The following is a 21079-nucleotide window of genomic DNA, read 5'->3' as shown; positions in this document are numbered from 1 at the left end:
GCACTTTGAGAACCCCTGGCTTAGAACATTTCCTGGGCACGTAAAGAAAACCAAGAGAAAAAAAAAAAAAAAGAAAACAGCATTTTTGCAGGTACTATTAAAAGATTATAGCACATAGTTCAGAATATGCCGTACATGTGTTATGTCCCTAGAAGGCAAGGCTTAAATAGGGTGAAACTTTATAAATAAGTATTATCCACCACATGCTGTATTAAGTACTACTAGGTTAGCCTCAATAAATATTATATTTATTTATATATTATAATATATAATATATATTATAATATATAATATAATATATATTATATATTTATTTATATATTATATATTAAATTTTATATAAAAGTTGAAAGCCCTAAAAAGTAACAAGTGTTTTAATAAGTAACATGTGGCCTCCCATAATTCAGGAGGCCCCCTGTAGGTCAAAGGAAGTAAACCTGTATTGGAAATGGATGTTTGACACCAAATTCAGGGAGCATGTTGATGTCATTATTTATACCTAAGTAACCCTACATCTGCAAGGGCCAAGGCAAATCCCTTAATTAGTACTTGTATGAATTCATGGTACCCAGTAGGCATACAGTAAAGCTAGTCCCTCAGGCTCATTTTAATATAGACGGTATCAACTCTGTCCTCAGGGACCCAAGTGGGCCAGAAACGTCCAAGATCAAGGTTTGTTTAAAAGCCAGCACTTGATATTCCCTTTATAGAACATCCCCAATTCTGACAAAAGGTCTGAAGAAAAGGAACATACCTGTTGGTTCTGTAGAATATTCAACTGAGAATCAAGTTTCTTCTTTTCAGTACATAAATCATTCATCTGATGAAGTTTTTTGGTGTGTTCTTTTGTCTTCATCATCAATTCCCGTCGCATTTGAGCAATCTTTTCCTACCGGGGCAGAAAGATGCAAAATGGATTAAGTGAATGAGGAAGCAGAGAAAAATGAATGATTTGATCAAAACCACCAGGCAAATGGAGTGATGTGCACATAGAAAAATACAATAAGCCAATAGTATCAGAAGCAAGTGCACTGGGTCTGGTTTGATTAAAGGAGAATGTAAGCAGGATGAAAGTAGGTAAAAATAAGATAGACATCACTCCATTGTTGAGCAATGACATTAGGGTGCATACTGAGTGATGGTATTCATTCATTAAAAGGGAGAATGATCCTTTAAGCAGGAAATGTTCCTGTATTGCTTTTTCCCCAGTCTTGGCCCAGGATCCTCAAGGTGACCCGCTTGAATGGCCATACATGTGCCAGTGGCTTTCCTTTGTTCTCCTACTACTCCAACAAATTATTTTAGATAGCACATATTATCTCCAGCACTACCCTGATAGGGACCATCCCACTGACACGAACACTGAAGTAATTTGTTTCTTCACGGTACAGTGGCAAATCTTCGATGAGACAAGATAGCACTAGGAGGGACTTCCCTGGTGGTCCAGTGGTAAAGAATCCGCCTTCCAGTGCAGGGGACACAGGTTCAATCCCACATGCCATGGGGCAACTAAGCCCACGCACCACAACAACTGAGTTTGCGCACATCGACTAGAGCCCACGCGCAGCAAACTACAGAGCCCACGTGCCCTGGAGCCCGGCGCGCCACAACTAGAGAGAGAGAAAACCCTCACGCCACAACTAGAGAGAAACCCGAGCAGACCTTGCGCCGTCACAAAAAAATCCCGCATGCCTCAACAAAGACCCCGTGTGCTGCAACTAAGACCTGAGGCAGCCAAAAAACAAATAAGGAAAATAAATAAATATTAAAAAAAAAAAAGATTAGCGCTAGGAACCTCTCCTCCTTCCCTATCTACTGTGAAGACAGAAAACTGGAGAAGCCATAATTATTTGTGGGCTTATAAAATCTCTGTAAAAGTTCCTGTCTCTGAATCAGGCTGTCACTGGGGTACTGCCTCATCTCATGGCTCTGGGAACAGTGTAGGCATTTAATACCTTCTAAGACCCTACCAGCTAAATAGTAGATACTTTGTTATAAAATGTATTACTCAGAGATGTTTTTCTAATTTCCAGAATGGAAATAGCATCAAAAGCTATTTAGAATAATACAATTAGGTCCTCAGAGTATAGCAGTTCATGTCTAACACTATTAGAACGTTTATACCTTAATGCAGACCTCAGAGTAGAATCTCTCTGTAATCTTTCATGCCATTTTGCCATCATATTTACATGAATCCTGGATCCCAGACCCAATGCTAGTGCTTTCATCCCAAGATAGACCAGTGGCTCAACTAAGTGAATGGTAAGAAAGCCGAGACAGGCTTAAGATCATGGAGGAACCAAGTGGGGCTCACACACGTGCCTCCAGGTGTACAGATGCTTTGCAGGAACCACTGAAAGCTCACCAGGAGTCCTTGCCTCCACCCAGTGGATCACCTGCCCTCTCATCCTAACCTCCCACATCTTCATTTCCTTTGCGTTTGATAGCTCCTTTCGAAGTTTCTTGATCTTTAGTTCTTCAAGTGTTGTATTCACAGAAAGTGTCTGAAGGGCTTCTAGGTTGACCACACGGCCAAACTTGCTGACCATTAGTTGATTGACTGTTTCTTCCATTTCTAAAAGAAGACAGTCAGTGTCAGGTTGTTCACCAGATCCCACTGTTATTAAATGAATAATACCAATACCACTACCATTCTGAGGAACAGCTTTTGCAAGAAGATGATAAGAGATTTTACGTTACCAGTTGGGTTTTCCTCTGTGACTTTTCACCTACAACTTTCCTCACTTAGAATGCACATTGCTCTCTTGTCTTTTCATCTACTTCAAATTCCTGTGTCAAAGGGACTCATCTTTCCCAACTGGCTACACCTTCTGATCTGCCCCTCCTCAGATTATTCATGGGCCCAAATGGGATTATGAAGCCTTCAGTTTTTAATTTTTTATTACTGATCTCTATAACCTCTGGTGTTGAGAATAGAACAGTCACTGAACAGAAGTTTCCATCTTATTCCAAGTAAAAATATTAAAATCCTTGCAGCGGTTCACAAGGTCCTACCTGTCCTGCCCTGCCCCTATTATCTCTCCCACCTCTTTTCCCACACCTCTCTCCTCATTCACTCCAGACACCTTTTTCTCAACCTTCTCAAACATTCTGGGCTCACTTGGATATTCTCGTATGGAATTGTCTGGAATTCTCTTCCCGAATAGCCACATGACTCACTCCACACAGCCCATTTTCTGAAAACAAGTTGTGAGACTGGTGAAAGACTCATTTCCAAAACACCCATTTCTGAAGGTGTAACCAAATGTAATTTGTCCGCTAACCAGGGAGAACCACATCTTAGTAAGTATATCACCTTTCCAGGGAGCTCTTCCCTGGCTTCCTATGGACCTCAGCACTCTTTCCCAGTCCCTTTCTAATTTTTTCTTCTTAACAATCCTCTCCATCTAACATGCAATATGTTTTACTTTTGTTAACTGTGTTTCCTCAACATGTGAACACTGGAAAACCTGGAGAAAATTCCATTTGTGGAGTCTGAGCTCCCCAAGAAAGTATAATCTTGTAACAAGATTTTCTCAGTCACCAGAGTCCCCTAAGTGAAGTCTGAAGGCCCTAAGGTGTAACAAGATGATGCAATTCTGTTACAGTACGGGAATTTGTCTTCAGGTATTATCGTTATGGCTGAATGATAATGGTATAACCAGCATGGCTGCCATTTTGCACAATCCAGGGAGGGTTATTCATTTCTATTCTACGTGAGTGGCGCCCCATGGACTTGTGTCATGCGGTGGCCATGATAATCAGTGATGCAAATGAAATGACTGGATTATTGGCACATGTGTGGCTAGCCTGTGGCTGCCTGCTTGGCCTCCCTCAGTAAGAACCTTGACTTCCCCCAGCTAGCCCCATATAACAGGGTCCCCTCTCCCAAGGCAGCCTCATGTACTAGGACATGGACTCTGGTCCTCGCCACTGTGGAGCCAGCCTAACAACACCCTCCTCCTGACTCAGGCCAGCTAGTGTTCCCTGGGCACATAAAGGCTTCTGGAACACTCCCCATCCTCTGTCCCCATGGCTGCAAGCTGTGCTCTCCTTGAAAAGGAGAGAACTTACCTCCCCACCCCATGTTCTAGACTCTCCTCTTCTTCCCCATTGGGTCTAGGGATGGAGGCAGGCAACAGTGAGTGACTGTGGTGTTTCTCATCACTGGTAAGCATTTGTTCTTTGAGATACAGTAAAGGAACCACTCCTAGCTTCACCTTCTGAATTAGGAGATCAGTCTTTAACCAGACTCACAACTTGCTTTCAGAAAATGGACCGGGGGTAGGAGAAGAACTCAAAGAACTTAAAGAACTTAATTTCAACTAACATTCCAGAAATGTGAATACTTCATTTCATCTTCTTCACACATTTTTCCAAACTGCGAGGTTACTCAGATGGAAATAAGCTTCTTTCCTCATTTTCATACTAGTTTGTTCCTTGGTTTGACAAATAGTATTTCCAAATATAAACAACATTCACAGGCTACAGAAGCCAAAGGAATGTGAAGTACGTGAGAAACATTGGGGCCTCAAGGTTTATACCTGAGAAAACTCTATGTCTCAAATAAGTGTTATTCAAACATAGAGTCCTAACATGTATTTTAAAATTGTATAATCCAGCCACCCATGAGGGTAGAACCATCATCACTCATTAGAAACTGACCTCTACAAATCCAAGCCACTTGGATTGACTGACTGCTATATTCTTCCCATTATTTTTCTTTTTCAAATTTTCTTTTAAAAAATATTATTCAATTGTGGTAAAATACACATAACAAAATGTACCATTTTAATCTTTAAAGTGTACAGGTCTGTGGCATTAAGGTAGATGCTATTATAGTATTGGTAATATTATTATTAAAGTTGGAATACTTCATCACTTACACATATGTTCCATATATCAAATATTCAAAAGGTATTTTAAGAGAATTGTCTTTACTCCATACATCTTATACTGTACACCTCAATTCCATCTGAATTAAGAATGTAAATGTGAGGAACACTAATAGAAGAAACGATAGAAAAATATCTTTGTGACCTCAAAATAGGAAAGGATTTCTTAAGACACACACACACACACACACACACAGTGAACAAACTATAAATAGATTGATAAAATTAATTACATTGAGATTTTTAAATGTCTGTATCCCAAAAAGATACACTAAATAAAGTAAAAAGGCGAGACACATATTAGAAAAGATTCAAAGTGAATGTAATGGACAAAGAAAGACATAAAAGATAGGAAAAAAACTCCCTACAATCAATAAAATAAAAAAAACAAGTAAAAAAATGGGCAAAGTGTATGACAGGCAAGAAAAGGAAACACAAATAAACAGCAAATAAGCTATGTGAAGACATTCAACCTCAAGGACTTCAGGAAACAGTGAAATACAATTTTAACATCTACGAGGTTGGCAGAAATATGAAAGTCTAGCAGTATTAAGTGTTGATTAGACTATGGAGCCCAGGAAATTCTCACACTGCCAAGGGCGAGAAAAGGGTACAGCCACTTTGGAGGGCAACTTGACAATACCCAGGACAGCGGAAAATGCACACACCCCCCTCTCACCCAGAGCCCCCAGTCCTGGGGACTCGCCTCCTTCCACACATGCACAGGGAGACATGTACAAGAAGGTTCACTGTAACACTGCCTGTAATCATGAAAAATTACAAGTACCCTAAATATCCATCCACAGGAGACTGAAGAAAAACTCTTATAGTCCTACAATGGAATATTGTAGTACCAGTTAAAATGAGTAATTATCTGTAGCAATACGGATTACTCTCAAAAACTGGTTTAATAAAGTGAACTGCAAAATGATAGGAATAATATTATATTACAGTTAACAACATACAAAGGCACTTTGTATACTGTGTGTGGATACATCCATATGTATACAGACGTGCCTGGTGGTTGATTCTGGGGAAGGAGAGAGCAGAACAGTATTATAAGGAGAAGGGCCTTCAGTTGTATCTTCAATGCTTATTTCTTAAGCTTGCTAGTGGGTACAGGGGCTATTGCTGTATTATTCTATAATTTATTATACATAAAACCTTTAAAAATTGCGAGAAACTGTTTCTATGACAAAATATTTATCCTTTTAAACCAGGAGAATGACCTTTTGATAGAATCAGGAGAGAGAGTAAGTGGGAAGACGGGAAGGTGTTATTTCCTCTCAGTGATTCCGATCTGTGATGACCTACTGTTTTCAAAGTTGGAGATGGCACTTGACAGTTCCCTCTCTAATCAATAAATATTACTAAATAAGCCACGGGCTTAATACTCACTCTGTATAGTTTTGGCCATCTCTCTCTTTTCTCGGATGAGCTGTTTACGCCGTTCCCGGCAATCTTTGTTAAGTTTTTGCTGCTGGGAATTTTCCTCGTGGAGCTGGACAATTCGTTCTTGCAGTCGTCCCAAGGAGTGGTTCGAAAAGACCAAAGTTCCAGAAAGATCACTAGGTATTTCTCCGAATACCACATACTCTATCTACGAAAGCAAAACAAAACAAATCAAAATAGACAAAGACCAAGCTAAACTGAAGGTCATGGAAAGCATAAGGGAAACACTTCTTTCTCTGTCCCTTGTCACCACTGAGTAAGGTAAAAGCAGGAAGCCACTTTCAAATAGAAGTCACATTATGTCCCTCTGGGACAGCACTTCTTTCCAAAAAGACCATGCTTGATATCTACTGCATAAGGATGGAACGGACATTTCAGGGTTGGCATATTAGGCAAATTGCTACAGATCGCTAATCCTGTTTGGTTCAGGCTAAACAAGATGTATGTAAGGCTGATCTTAGGCTTTTTTTCTAACATACAGCTTTCTCTATTTACGTGACAAAACATGGTACTTCGCTGATATGATCTCTGCATTTTAATGTAAGTTGCAGTTTGAGCGGGATATAGAGATGAACAAAGAGGGAAAAAAGAGAAAGAATATTTTCCTTTTATTTTAACCTCCCTCATTAACAAGTAGAGATTAAGTGAAGCTACTTCTTGCATCATTAGTTCATGTCTACTTAAAGATGGTGTGAAAAGTGACATGTGCCCAAGAGCCAACATTTCAACCTCCAAGCCATTCCCTTAAGTCATAGGCTTCTCATTTCTTCAGACTTGAAATGATTCAACTTTCAAAGTGATAATGGACCACAGGGAAACATACATGTTTTCATATTATGCTTTTATAACAATCTCAGAAGGGGTAAGAAAAGTTGGGGTGTCATTCTACAGGTAGATTTCTCACAAGGACTGCACTTCTGCCCCCTAGTGGCCCATGAATTTTTCTCTGGAAAAGCCTGAGTGTCATATGGCTTTCCTGCTCAGACAGGGTGGGGCAACCTCTCAGACCCGTCACCTGGTGGAGCTTGAGAGGAATCACAACCAGCAGCTCATTCAACCGCTGCTGCTTCTCACGCTGATAAGCCTCCAGGGCCTCCTCGGCCATGTTCAGGTTAGTTGCCACAATCTTGACCTGTGGAAAGCCCCATGTGTGAGATGTTGAAAAGATTCACTGAATATATACCCGAGGTGGTAAATGAAGCCTTTCTGGGAGGAAGCAAAAGCATGAGCTGGATCTGCTTTGTTGGACTGTGGTGATTAAACGGACGATCCCAGTCTGCAGCCCAGCAATATATATTATTCTCTTCCTGCTAAGTCATGATCCACACCACTTTTTCAATTGTTCTAATGACCCCAGAGTTGTATAGGTTTTGTTAATGAAAACTCAGAAGACTTGTCCCCATCTCCCTTTTGTTTTCTGCAGTAAAAGCATCCCTCAGGGCTTCCCTGGTGCAGTGCCCCAGTCCGGGAAGATCCCACATGCCGCAGAGTGGCTGGGCCCGTGAGCCATGGCTGCTGAGCCTGCGCGTCCGGAGCCTGTGCTCCGCAACGGGAGAGGCCACAACAGTGAGAGGCCCGTGTACCGCAAAAAAAAAAAAAAAAAAAAAGCATCTCTCAGCCTGGAATGTCTTTGTCAGGATGGTTCAAATCTCATTTGGTCATAATGACATCAATAAACTAGAGAAAAAAGTCCTTTAAAGTAATGAAACTACTAACTACAGTATTTCTAAAGCACATAGCTTCATCTCCTAAAATACTAGAAAGTTTTCCAAATCATTTCCTTGTTCAAGAGAAGCAATCTATCAAAAATATTTCTGAATATGAGTCAAGTGATGCTGCTCTAGGAAAGAGTACTTAAGAGGGAAACTGAGCAGATACAGCAGAAAAATCACTATAATTGTACCAGAAGTTTAGCTTAGTGGCCTCCCACATGGAATGCATACACCCCAGAGTGTCAAAGTCATCTACTGGGGTCCGGAAAGAAGTTTCAATTTCTATTTACTTTTATCTTATTCTTGTTAATTTCTGTTTTTGCAAATGTTTCATAATACATAAAATATATTAGTACAATAGTTCATGTATATAATTTATAAATAAATATACATTTATTGTGGGAATATGTGCTCCACAATTTTTTTACTTATAGAAGTATGTAATCAAAAAAGTTTGGAGGCCAATGATTTAGATAAAGAAAGTCCCAGTCATTAAAAGAGCAATGGCCCCTCAACCACAACTGTAAATGGATATAACATGGGAAATGTCTGTTCTCTTACAAGAAGTCCTAACTCATGCCATTGCTATGAAATAGCAATATTATAGCTGCAAGGAGATGTAGCTTGTTGGGAGAGGATGAACAGACCTGAGAAGGGCAGACCAACATACTTTTTTGAACAATGTATCATATTCCTTTCTGAGGTTATCGATCACTTTCTTTTCTTCAACTAAGGCCTCTTCAATGTCCAGCCTTTTCTCTCGAAGTTGAAGGGCCAGTTCAAAGAGACCCTTATCACAATCTGAAAAGACAGTCAAAACAGCAAAGCAGCCCCATTTGTTAGGGAATGTAGTAATACAATAAGTGTGGACTTTGGAGCTTCAGAATTATTAATGTCCATCTACTCCAGCAAGGTTCCATCATACTTAGGGCTCCAGGTAGAAATTATTCTGGGTAGAAATTATGAATGGTATTAATAATCATGATAGTGGTTATGATACTAGTATTGATGTTCTGAGCAGTGCTCTGAGCCAGGCTCGGTGCTGGGTCCTTTATGTACCTTATCTCATTCAAGGCTCACAGGCCCTGCAAGGTAGAGACTGTTGTTCCCATTTTATAGGTCACGACCACCCGACCACCGTAAGCCTCAGAGAGGTCACACAGCTGATATGTGACAGAATGGGATTCAAGTACAGTACCTCTGTATTAATTTCCACTATATCACACTGACAGCCACATTTATCCACTGAGTAATTGATAAAGAATGTGAAAATATAATGGATCACTACAATGGAATTTAGGAACCATAGCTCCATCCCGAGTTCTACCACTAAACTAACTGTGAGCCTTTGTTCAAGCCGTTTAATCCTGCTATAAGATAACAAGTTGCACTACAAGATTTTCTAGCTTTCTTCCACTCACAAATATGATTTTAAGGAGATTCTTATTTTCAAAATCAAAACAAGATTTAAACTTTATTTGACTTTAAAATTTGATTTATAATTGATATGAAATACCTAGGAAAATAATTTCAGATCAAGAAGAAACAGTTTTCCTACTGAGCCGTTCATGTATTGAGCCTGTAAGAATATTGGTCTGGACTATAAGAATATTGGACTGTAAGAATATTTCAGACTGGTTTCACCAAGCATCTCCAGGAAACGTAAAAATTGCCCTTACAAAACAGGTTTGAAATATGAAAACTGAATGGTTTGGCAAAAAGGAAGAGCTTTATAAAAATATACTTAAATATATATTTTTATATATAAATCTTCTGTTTCTCTATAAAATGAAACTTTCTGCATAATTTATGACTCTGAATCAACTAGAGATTGTCTGCAGATTATTTAATTGAGTACTTATAAATATCTGCCTCAAGAAACAGAAAATTAATTGTCCAGAGAGCCCCAAAGAGTATCCATTAGACTATACTTCATACATATTAAGCCATCCTTTCCTTAAATATCATTATGAGACAATCGAGAAACCAATAAAAGGGAATTTTTGGTATTATCAATCCACAGTCACACGTAACAGAGAATGCATGGTTTTATCCCACTTACTTGTTGGGCAGATAGAATCATCAAAAACCTCATCTTCAGATCCAGACTCATCCTCATCACTCTCCAAGCTGGATTCTTCTTCACTTGATTCATCACTTTCTTCATCTTCATCTGAGGAGAGAGGGAAACATTGTTAATAAGCAGAGAAGTTCCTGTGTTAAGACTTTAAAAATAAATCATTTTTCAATGAGTTAGTTACTAGGGAAACAACAGGTAAATAAGGAAATTATTCAGTATTTTTAGAAGAATTTTAAATGGTTACGGATACAGAGACCACAAACTCAAATGCCTGCAGAAGGTTGTGCAATTAATTTCAATGCATTGAGTCAGAGAGGCTGCCAAGCTGCTTATGCTGTGACCCACCTAACACACACTTGGTTATACAGTCCACAATTCCTAAACCACAGTGCTCTGAAAACAGAGAAGGTTTTTCATAACTTCTCTGAACCGAAGTAATACCATTTATAATCTTCACTTAACCTACTTAGTGTGAATATTCATGTCTTGCTGCAGAAGTATTACGACGTTTGATTTAGAGATTCTGCACCAAACCCTGCTGGGGGTGTTAGTTGACAAAGACTCTCGCCTTTAACCAAACTTGAGTCAGACTCCTCTGAGTCCTCTGACTAGTGCTTGACTTTGAACTAAATGGGCTCTGTCCTGGGCCCATTTGGTTCAGTTTTAGCAAGAGTCCTGCTGAGTAATTCCCCACCCTTGATAGCTGGTCGAATTCCTTATTCCCTACCCTCAATATCTTATCACTCTGGCCTGCCTTCAACAGAAACCCTGTTAGGTCAGTTTAGCAAAGAATTACCCTACCTCTTAGTAATTTTCTATCAACTAACCCTGACCATGCTCCTTGGCTATAAATCTCCACTTGCCTTGTTGTATTCAGAGTTGAGCTGATCTCTCCCCTACTATAAAATTCCATTATAGTGATCTCCCTGAATAAAGTCTGCCTTATTCTTAGCAAGTGTCATGAATGATTTTTTCCTTTAACAATGTCATATTTAATATATTTTATAAAATTTTTTGAATACTAAAGTACATCTGCTCCCAAGAGTTTTGGATAAGGAATTGTAGACCTCCCCCACTCAACTCTAACCCCATTTTCTTTTAAAACACCTTGAGCCCATGTGGCAATTTCTATTATATGGAACATCAAAAAACAGAGATAAGAAGTGGACCTTATACTCACTAGAAGATTTGTTAAATTAAAATGTCTCAGAACTTTCCTGGTGGCACAGTGGTTAAGAATCTGCCTGCCAATACATGGGACATGTGTTCGAGCCCTGGTCCAGGATGGTCCCACGTGCCGCGGAGCAACTAAGCCTGTGCGCCACAATTACTGAGACTGCACTGTAGAGCCCACGAGCCACAACTACTGAAGCCCGCATGCCTAGAGCCCGTGCTCCGCAACAAGAGAAGCCACCGCAATTAGAAACCCACACACCGCAACAAAGAGTAGCCCTCACTCACCACAACTAGAGAAAACCTGCACCCAGCAACAAAGACCCAATGCAGCCCAAAATAAATAAATTAATTAATTAATTTAATTAAAATGTCTCTTAAAATGACTACAAGTGATCTGTACCACCTTATGGAATAAATCAGCAAAGTTTAAAATTAGGCTTTAAAATTCTTACATAGATTTCTGTTTTCAAGAAAATGAAGCAGATCTACTTCCCCTATTCCTCCCACTAAATACAGCCCAAACCCCTGGACATTATATGTAAAACAAACACAAGAAGACTCTGAGAAGTGGGGAGAAGGCAGCAGACCTACTAATGCACTTCAAACCCTGAGGAACAACACTGTGGTGAGTTCCTTGGGCCTTTTTTTTTTGCCCTGTATCTCAGAGGTGGAGAAGACTGAGAAACCTGAAACACCAACAGGTGCAGATAAAGAAAGGCCCAACCAGAACCTGCTCTCTCTAGCCAAATGACCTCACCATGCTGTCAGTAGAGATTCTGTGGGGAGCTGGGACTCCCATCTGCACACAACAATAGTAAGGAGATCTCCCTTCCCTTGGGTTAAAAAAAAGGCTGAGTACCTCCACCTGGCAGTAAGGAGGATGCACCCACTCCTTCCTCTGGCAGTGTTAGAGAAAGCCAAGTAAACAAGTAAGCCAGAAGATTTAAATAAGATACAGAATCTCATACATAATATGAACGTCTCCAGCTCTCAACTGAAAGTCAGGCATCATACCAAGAACCAAGAATATCTCCAACTGAATGAGAAAAGACAACCAATAAATGTTAACACTAAGATGACAGAAATGTTAGAATTATCTGACAAAGTACTTTAAACAGGCAAGATAAAAATGCTTCAATGAGCAATTATGAACACACTTGAAGCAAATGAAAAAATGAAATGCCTCAAAGAAATAGTCTCAGCCTATTTATTTATATAAAGAAGAACTAAATGGAAATTTTAGAACTGAAAAATACAATAATTAGAATAGAAACTAATGGATGGGTTCAACAGCAGAATGGAGGGGACAGAGAAATGAATCAGTGAACTTGAAGAAAGAACAGTAGAAAGTAGCCAGTTTGAACAACAGAGAGAAAACAAACTGGAAAAACAAACAGAATCCAAACCCCAGAGCCTCAGGGGCCTATGGGACCATAATGAAAGGTCTAACATTCATGCCATCAGAGTCACATGAAGGAGCGAGGAAAAGAGGGAGTCTTCAAAAGGACTTGAAGAAATAATGGCTGAAAACTTCTCAAATTTGGCAAAGGACATAAACCTACGGATAAGCTGAATGAATTCCAAAGAGGATAAATCCAAAAAAAAATCTACACTAAGACTCATCACAGTCAAACTTCTGAAAACTAAAGAGAAAAAAATCTTGAAGGCAAACAGAGAAAAGGGGATAAGCAATTTGAATATCAGAGGGTTTCTCATCAGAAACTATGGAGACCAGAAGGAATTGGCACAATATTTTTCAAATGCTGAAAGAAAAGAAATGCCAACCTACAATCCTATACCCAGTGAAAATGTCTTTCAGAAAAAGAGGAGAAATCAAGACATACTCAGATTATAGGAAAATTTAAGAAATTGCCACTAGTATACCTGCCATAAAAGAATGGATAAAAGAAATTCTTTACACAGAAGGAAAATTATTTTTTAAAACAGGAAACTTGGAGCAGAAACATGGATAAATACAATAGGCTTTCCTCCTCCAAGTGTTTAAATTATGTTTGATAATTGAAGCAAAAATTATAACATTATCTGATATGGTTCTAGATGTATGTAGAGGAAATATTTAAGACAAGCATATTATAAATAGGGAAGATAAAGAGATGTAAAGGTAGACGAGGATTCTATACTTGACTTAAACTGGTAAAATGATGACACTGGTGGACTGGGATAAATTATGTATATATATCAATAATATATAGAGCAACCACTAAAAAAAGTATACAAAGAGATACATTAAAAAGTGCTAGAGAAAATTAAAATGGAATTCTAAAAAAAATGTTCAAGTAACCCACAGGAAGGTAGGAAAAAGAACAAACACAGAAAACAGAGAATAAGAACAAATAAAAAATAAAATGGCAGACTTAAGCCCTAATATATCAAATGTAAGTGGTTCAATATACCAATTAGAAGACAGAGTGGATGAAAAACATTATTTGACCATACGCTGTCTATCACAAATTCATTTCTAATATAATCATATAGTCAAGTTGAAATTAAAAGGAGGGGAAAGGCATATTATGCAACTATTTTAATCAAAGCAAAGCAAGACTGGCTATACTAATATAAGATAAATAGACTTCAGAGCAAAGAAAATTACCCAAGACAGAAAAAGACCTTATATAATGATAAAAGTGTCAATCCATCAAGAAGACATAGCAATATTAAATGTGTATTCATAGAACAACAGAGCTGCAAAATATGTGAAGCAAAAACTGACAAAAATGAAAGGAGAAATAGACAAATCCATGATTATATTTGGAGACTTCAACACCCCCTCCCTCAACATTTGATGCAAAAACTATACAGAAAATCAGCAAGGATACAGAAGACCTGAACAGTATCATCAATCAGTAGAATCTAACTAACAGTAATAAAACACTTCACACAAAACAGCACAATATACATTCTTTGCAAGTGCCCACAGAACATACACCAAGATTGACCGTATGTCAGACCATAAAACAAATCTCAACAAATATAAAAGAACTGAAATCATACAAAGTGTGTTCTCTGACCACAATGGAATCAAACTAGAACTCAATAACAGAAAGATAACAGGAAAATCTCAAAACACTTGGACCTACACAACACACTTGTATATAATTGATGGGACCCAGAAGTCACAATGTAAATTTTAAAACTACATTGACCTGAATGGAAATGAAAATGCACTTGAAAATTTGTGGAATACAGCTAAAGCAGTGCTGAGAGAGAAATTATGGTACTAAACTAGAAAAGAGGAAAAATTCTCAAGTCAATGATTTAAGCTCCCACCTCAAAACCTAAAAACAGGAGTACAAAATAAACCCAAAGCAAGCTGAAGGAAGCTAATAGTAAAGATAATAACAGAAATCAATAAAATTGAAAGCAGAAAAATAATAGAGAAAATCACTTATACAAAGAGCTGATTTGTTCTCAAAAAGATCAACTGAATTGACAAACCTCTAGCAAGACTGAAAAAAAAATAGGAAGATAAGAAACAACTTACCAATATCGAGAATGCAACAGGTGATATTACTACAGTCGCTGCAGATATTAAAAGGATAACAAGGAAATACAATGAACATCTCTATGTACATAAATTTGCTAACTTAGGTGAAATAGACCAATTCCACAAAAAATACAAATTACTACAACTCACCCAATATAAAATAGATAATTTGAATAGTTCTGTAACTATTAAGAACATTGAAATTCTAATTTTAAAACTACCTTGAAGATATCCATTGGCCCAAATAGTTTCACTGGAGAACTTTACCAAACATTTATAAAGAATTGCCATAAATTCTTTACAATATCTTCCAGAAAAATCAAAAAGGAGAGAAGACTTCCCAATTCACATTCTGAAGCTATTATTCTCCTGATACTAAAACCAGATATAGTACAAAAACAGTACAATGATCCTCATGAATATAGACATAAAATTTCTTAACAAAATATTAGCAAGTAGAATTCAGCAATATATAAAAAGAATTTTACATCACACCAAGGGAGATTTATTTCAGAAATGCTAGTCTGATCTGGTAATCAGTAATCAGCCAATATAATCCACCATCTTAACGGGCTAAAGAAAAAAAAAATCACATAATTGTCAATACAGTAAAGCATCTGATAAAAATTCAACACCCATTCGTGATAAAAATTCATGAAAAATAGGGAGAGAGGAGAACTTCCTGAACTTGATAAAGACTATGAAACACAGGTGTTTCTTAATGGTACAGGTAGCAGACTTAATGGTGAAAGATTGAATGCTTTCCCCCTAAAATTGGACTAAGGCAAGGATATCAGCTCTGAGCACTCTATTTCAAGACAGTACTGGATGTTCTAACCAGTGCAATAAGGCAATAAAAGGTAATTGGCATTCCGACCAGAAATAAATAAAACTGGCCCTTTTTACAGATAGAAATTCCCAAGGAATCAATCAAAAACCCCTAAAACTAATAAGCAAGGTTATAAGATATAAGATAAACATCTAAAAAGCAATTATATTTCTATATACTAGTATGAATATGTGGACACCAAGATTAAAAGCAATATACCTTTTAAAATTACTCAAAAAAAAGGGAAATACTTTGGTGTAAATCTAACAAAACATGAACTTGAATTGTATGTTGAAAACACAATGCTGATGACAAATCAAAGCTTTACATAAATACATACTATGTGCATGCACTGGAAGACTCAACACAGTAAAGATGCAAATTCTCCCCAGATTGATATAGAAGTTTAACACAATTGCTATCAAAATTCCAACAAGATTTTTTGTAGTTTGAGAAAAAAAATTCTAAAATATGGAAATATATTAAGAGCTGGAATAGCTAAAACAATTTTGAAAAAGAATAATAAACTGGGAGAAATTAGTCTACCCGATTTCAGAACTCAATAGCTACTACAATCAAGACTATAGTATTGGTGGAGAGATAGCCACATAAATCAATAGAAGAGAATAGAAAACCCAGATATAGAACCACACAAATAGGCCCAAATGATTTTTGACAAAGATCAAAAGCAATTCAATGGAAGAGAGACAGCCTTTTCAACAAATGGTGCTAGAACAATTGGAGATTCCTAGGAGAAAAGAAAACATTGACCAAAGTCTCACACCTTATACAAAAATTAACTCCAAATGGATCACTGACTTAAATGTAAAATGATAAAACTTTTAGAAAAAAATAGGAGAAAATCTTTAGGACCTAGGGCTAGGCAAAGAGTTCTAGACTTGACACCATAACAAGATCCAAAAAGGGAAAAACTCAAGATATACAAACAGCTCATACAACTCAACAACAAAAAATAACCCAATCAAAAAATGGGCAGACCTAAATAGACATTTCTCCAAAGAAGAAATACAATAGGCACATGAAAAGATGCTCAACATCACTAATTATTAGAGAAATGCAAATCAAAACTACAATGAGGTATCACCTCATACCAGTCAGAATGGCCATCATTAAAACTATATAAATAACAAATGCTGGAGAGGGTGTGGAGAAAAAGGAACTCTCTTACACTCTTGGTGAGAATGTAAGTTGGTACAGCCACTATGGGAATAGTATGGAGGTTCCTCAGAAAACTAAAAATAGAATTACCATATGATCCGGCAATCCCACTCCTGGGCATATATTCAGACAAAACTCTAATCCAGAAAGATACATGCACCCCTATGTTCATAGCAGCACTATTCACAATAGCCAAGACATGGAAACAACCTAAATGTCCATCAACAGATGAATGGAATAAGGAGATGTGGTACATATATACAATGGAATACTACTCAGCCATAAAAAAGAACAAAATAATGCCATCTGCAGCAACATGGATGCAACTAGAGATGATCATACTAAGTGAACTCAGAAAGAGAAAGACAAATACCATATGCTATCACTTACATGTGGAATATAAAATATGACACAAATGAACCTACCTACAAAACAGAAACAGACTCACAGACATAGAGAACAGCCTTGTAGTTGCCAAGAGGGAAGGGGATGGGGGCAAGATGGAGTGGGAGGTTGGGGTTAGCAGATGTAAGCTATTATATATGGAACGGATAAACAACAAGGTCCTACTGTATAGCACAGGGAATGATATTCAGTATCCTATGATAAACCATAATGGAAAAGAATATTTAAAAAGTGTATATATGTGTATAACTGAGTCACTTAGCTGTACAGCAGAAATTAACACAACATTGTAAATCAATTATACTTCAATTTAAAAGAAGAAAAAAAATTTTAAGGGAAAAACTGACAAATTGGACACTGACAAAATTCAAAACTATTACTGTGCAAACTCTGTTAAGGGAATGAAAAGACAAGCTATAGACCAGGAGAAAATATTTGCAAACCACATATCTGACAAAGGACTAGTAGGTGTAATATGTAAAGAACTCTCAAAACTCAACAGTACCAAAGCAAACAATCCTATTCAAACATGGGCAAAAGACATGAAGAGACATTTTACCAAAGATATACAGGTGGCAAATAAACATATGAAAAGATGTGCTTGTTAAATTAAACTATCCTATGATATCTTATACCAGATACACACACACACACACACACACAATCCAGATGGTTAGAGACCTAAAGGTTTATATGCTCTCATCTGTAACCCCATAGTGCCTCTACATTGTCTATGTTGTAGTGAAATAAAAGGGTGTACTATTTCCCTTAGTTATTTCTCTATTTCATGCTAATGAGAAAAAAATAGGATCATATGTAAAAAGAAATACAAACCAGCATCTCCTTCAACCTTCTTTTTCTTCACCCGCTTAATCCTCTTCTTTAGTACCTTCATGAGAAAGTTAGCAAATTTATTGTTTTCTCCAAGGGCTGCTTGGAAACCAGCATAGAGTGCCTTTTCTTGGTCCTGGATCTTGGCGACTTCATTCTTTTTCTCTTCCATCTCTTTAAGAGTTTCATTTATTTTCCACTAAACGAACAAAAAATAAGAACAAATGATCAATATTTCTGATAAACCAGGTTCAGAGAACAATGTACATTACAATGTAAGGTTACAGCCTACAAACATTTTTTAAGCTTCTTAATAGAAGTTTACATTTCTGATGTTTCTGAATGCAGAGTCATTCATTTATTTGATTAAAATTTTATAATTCTTTTGTAAAAATCAGTTAAGTTCAGAATCAGATAAGGTCGATTCTTTGACGTTTAACTTCCTCAAGAAATTAAATTAGGTAAATTGAAATTTTTACTGATATGTGGATATCAGCTAGTATTCTTCCATGTGTGGTCTCAAAAAAGTTTTTTTTCATATCAATACAAGATAACTAAAACAAAAAGGCACATCTGCTCTTAGTGAAACTGATATACCTAAAAATTGACATCACTATTGAGTATGTATTATCTAATACAATCCTTCTTCTTTTAAGACAAAGATAGATGGTCTAATTAATCTCTTTAAATTTAACATGTATGTAACAAATAAACTTAATTTCATGTGCTATTCAATTATTTATTACTCTAAAACTGGCTATAATATTTAAGAAATTTACCAGCTTCTTTCCCAAGTATGTTCATTCATAAGGATAATATATAATCAAAACTCAACTTCACATGATAGCTACTGACAACAAAAACAGACTTTTAATTAGGTAAACTAAACATAAGGGTCACTTTTGAAAAATTTATTCTCCTACCTTACAAAATATCAGATCAAATTCATTAAAAAGTATGATTCACTCCTCCCTGAGCACGGCTACCAAAAACAGAGAGCAAACAGGAATAACGGGGAAAAGGAGGAGGAAGAGAAGACAAGAAAGAGATGTGGACTAGAACAAGTGGGGAAATTAAGTTGAGAAGAAGAAAGAAAAGAAGAATCAAGTCCCCTCCATAACTAAGGCTGTAGCCAGCTAGCACTCTTCTGCCCATTCATACTTGCATGTCCTGTTCCTCTTTGTCTAATGAATTAACACGCTCTTGAAGTATGTTCTCCTGTTTCTCAAAATTCTTCAGGAGAAGCATTTCTTGAAATAATGTGACATGGTGCAGGTCAGATAATTTCATCTGAGTATCTAGTTTCAGTTTCCGATGTCTCAGGAGACGGAGTTCTGCATCAAAAGTGACAATCAGTTCTTTGATCTGAGGTGGAAGAAGATTTGAGGGTATGTTAGAAGTTTAAAACAGGTACATGCATTTTTAAAACTATCCAACAATACTGATTTGTTTGGGTAAAAGCATTTTCTTATTATGCCCTTATTATGGATGGAGAATTACAAGGGTGGGTGGGTGGGGCACATGGGTGTGTATACAGTCTCATAATTTAATTTATGTACATTTAATACCATTGATGAACTGGTTTATTAAGTGGTAGGTATTCTGTAACTGCAGTCCTTCGAGCTGTTTCTTCACCATTGATTAAGCCATTGATCAGGAATGTCCTTGGGGCTTCCCTGGTGGCGCACTGGTTGGGAGTCCGCCTGCCGATGCAGGGGACACGGGTTCGTGCCCTGGTCCAGGAAGATCCCACATGCCGCGGAGCGGCTGGGCCCATGAGCCATGGCCGTTGAGCCTGCGCGTCCGGAGCCTATGCTCCGCAAAAGGAGAGGCCACAACAGTGAGAGGCCCGTGTACCACCAAAAAAAAAAAAAAAAAAAAAAAAAAAAAGAATGTCCTTCTTGCTGGTTTAAATCAGAGACTGTGAGCTCTTTGTGGGTAGTATTGTGTCTGTCTCCACTCTATCCCCATGGCATCTCTACACTGCCCTTCACACAGTAAGTACTAAAATAATATTTTCCTCACCTTCTTATTTTGAAAAGTTTCAAATCTACAGAACAGTAAATATTTTTAAACAGATAAATATAATTGTGGAGCCACAAGAAACCTGTACAATCTTCTTGGTTTATTTACAGATGAAGAAATTGAGACTAAAAGTGACTTCCCTGAGATCAAATTTGTTACAGAGCTTGGATAAGAACCCAAATATCGGGCTTCCCTGATGGCGCAGTGGTTGAGAATCTGCCTGCCAATGCAGGGGACACGGGTTCGAGCCCTGGTCTGGGAAGATCCCACATGCCGCGGAGCAACTAGGCCCGTGAGCCACAACTACTGAGCCTGCGCTTCTGGAGCCTGTGCTCTGCAACAAGAGAGGCCGCGATAGTGAGTGGCCCCCACTTGCCGCAACTAGAGAAAGCCCTCGCACAGAAATGAAGACCCAACATAGACAAAAATTAAAATAAAAAAAATAATAAAAAAATAAAAAAAGAACCCAAACATCTCATGTCCTGGTCTAGACTTTATTCCACTGCAATTTCAAATGATTTTAAATCCTCAGTTTTACTTTGATTTTGACACAGCGTCTCCCTTGCCCCATCCCAAAGGAGATGAAGAGATCAACAGAGAGCCCAAAGAGCTGATTCTCCCAATGAAACTAGTACACCAGGAAAAAGACAAACCATTCCATGTTTTTCATTAGGCTGTACTTGAATGGGGAGCCTCGACTATCAAATGCCTATAATGAGTGAGGGCTCAGCCTGGGGCTGAGAAAGAGGAAGATATCTGTGGGTTTGGGTCTGTGAAACTGCTGGAGAATTTCAGAGAGCTAAAAAGCAAAAACAAAAAACACAACAAACCAAGGAGAAGAAAAATTAAACTTTTAATGTATGACTGTAGACTAAGTGGGTTCCACTTTAATGCTTGTTCAACAAATTTGAATTATTTTTAAATTTCTTTGGAGGAAGCACTATGTTTTCTTCAGTGCAACACCATTCTGCAACTATACCACATAGGTGT

At 37.6% G+C, this 21079-nt stretch overlaps 1 protein-coding gene across 1 annotated transcript in view; it reads right to left on the bottom strand.

Annotated features, from left to right (window-relative positions):
• The window catches only part of CFAP44 (cilia and flagella associated protein 44), a 138030-nt gene that overhangs the window by 7694 nt on the left and 109257 nt on the right, over positions 1-21079 (bottom strand). Inside the window, exons 26-33 of the mRNA XM_019922445.3 lie at positions 19226-19429; positions 18068-18263; positions 10122-10232; positions 8730-8860; positions 7363-7479; positions 6294-6495; positions 2415-2575; positions 755-889 (exon numbers count right to left, since the gene is read on the bottom strand). Coding sequence (XP_019778004.1) covers positions 755-889; positions 2415-2575; positions 6294-6495; positions 7363-7479; positions 8730-8860; positions 10122-10232; positions 18068-18263; positions 19226-19429 — 1257 coding nt within the window. The remainder of the gene's footprint in view (positions 1-754; positions 890-2414; positions 2576-6293; positions 6496-7362; positions 7480-8729; positions 8861-10121; positions 10233-18067; positions 18264-19225; positions 19430-21079) is intronic.

The sequence above is a fragment of the Tursiops truncatus genome, chromosome 4 (assembly GCF_011762595.2).
Source record: "Tursiops truncatus isolate mTurTru1 chromosome 4, mTurTru1.mat.Y, whole genome shotgun sequence".
Lineage (NCBI taxonomy): Eukaryota > Metazoa > Chordata > Mammalia > Artiodactyla > Delphinidae > Tursiops > Tursiops truncatus.
The sequence above is the reverse complement of the archived record's forward strand: the minus strand, read 5'-3'. Positions and strand labels throughout refer to the sequence as shown.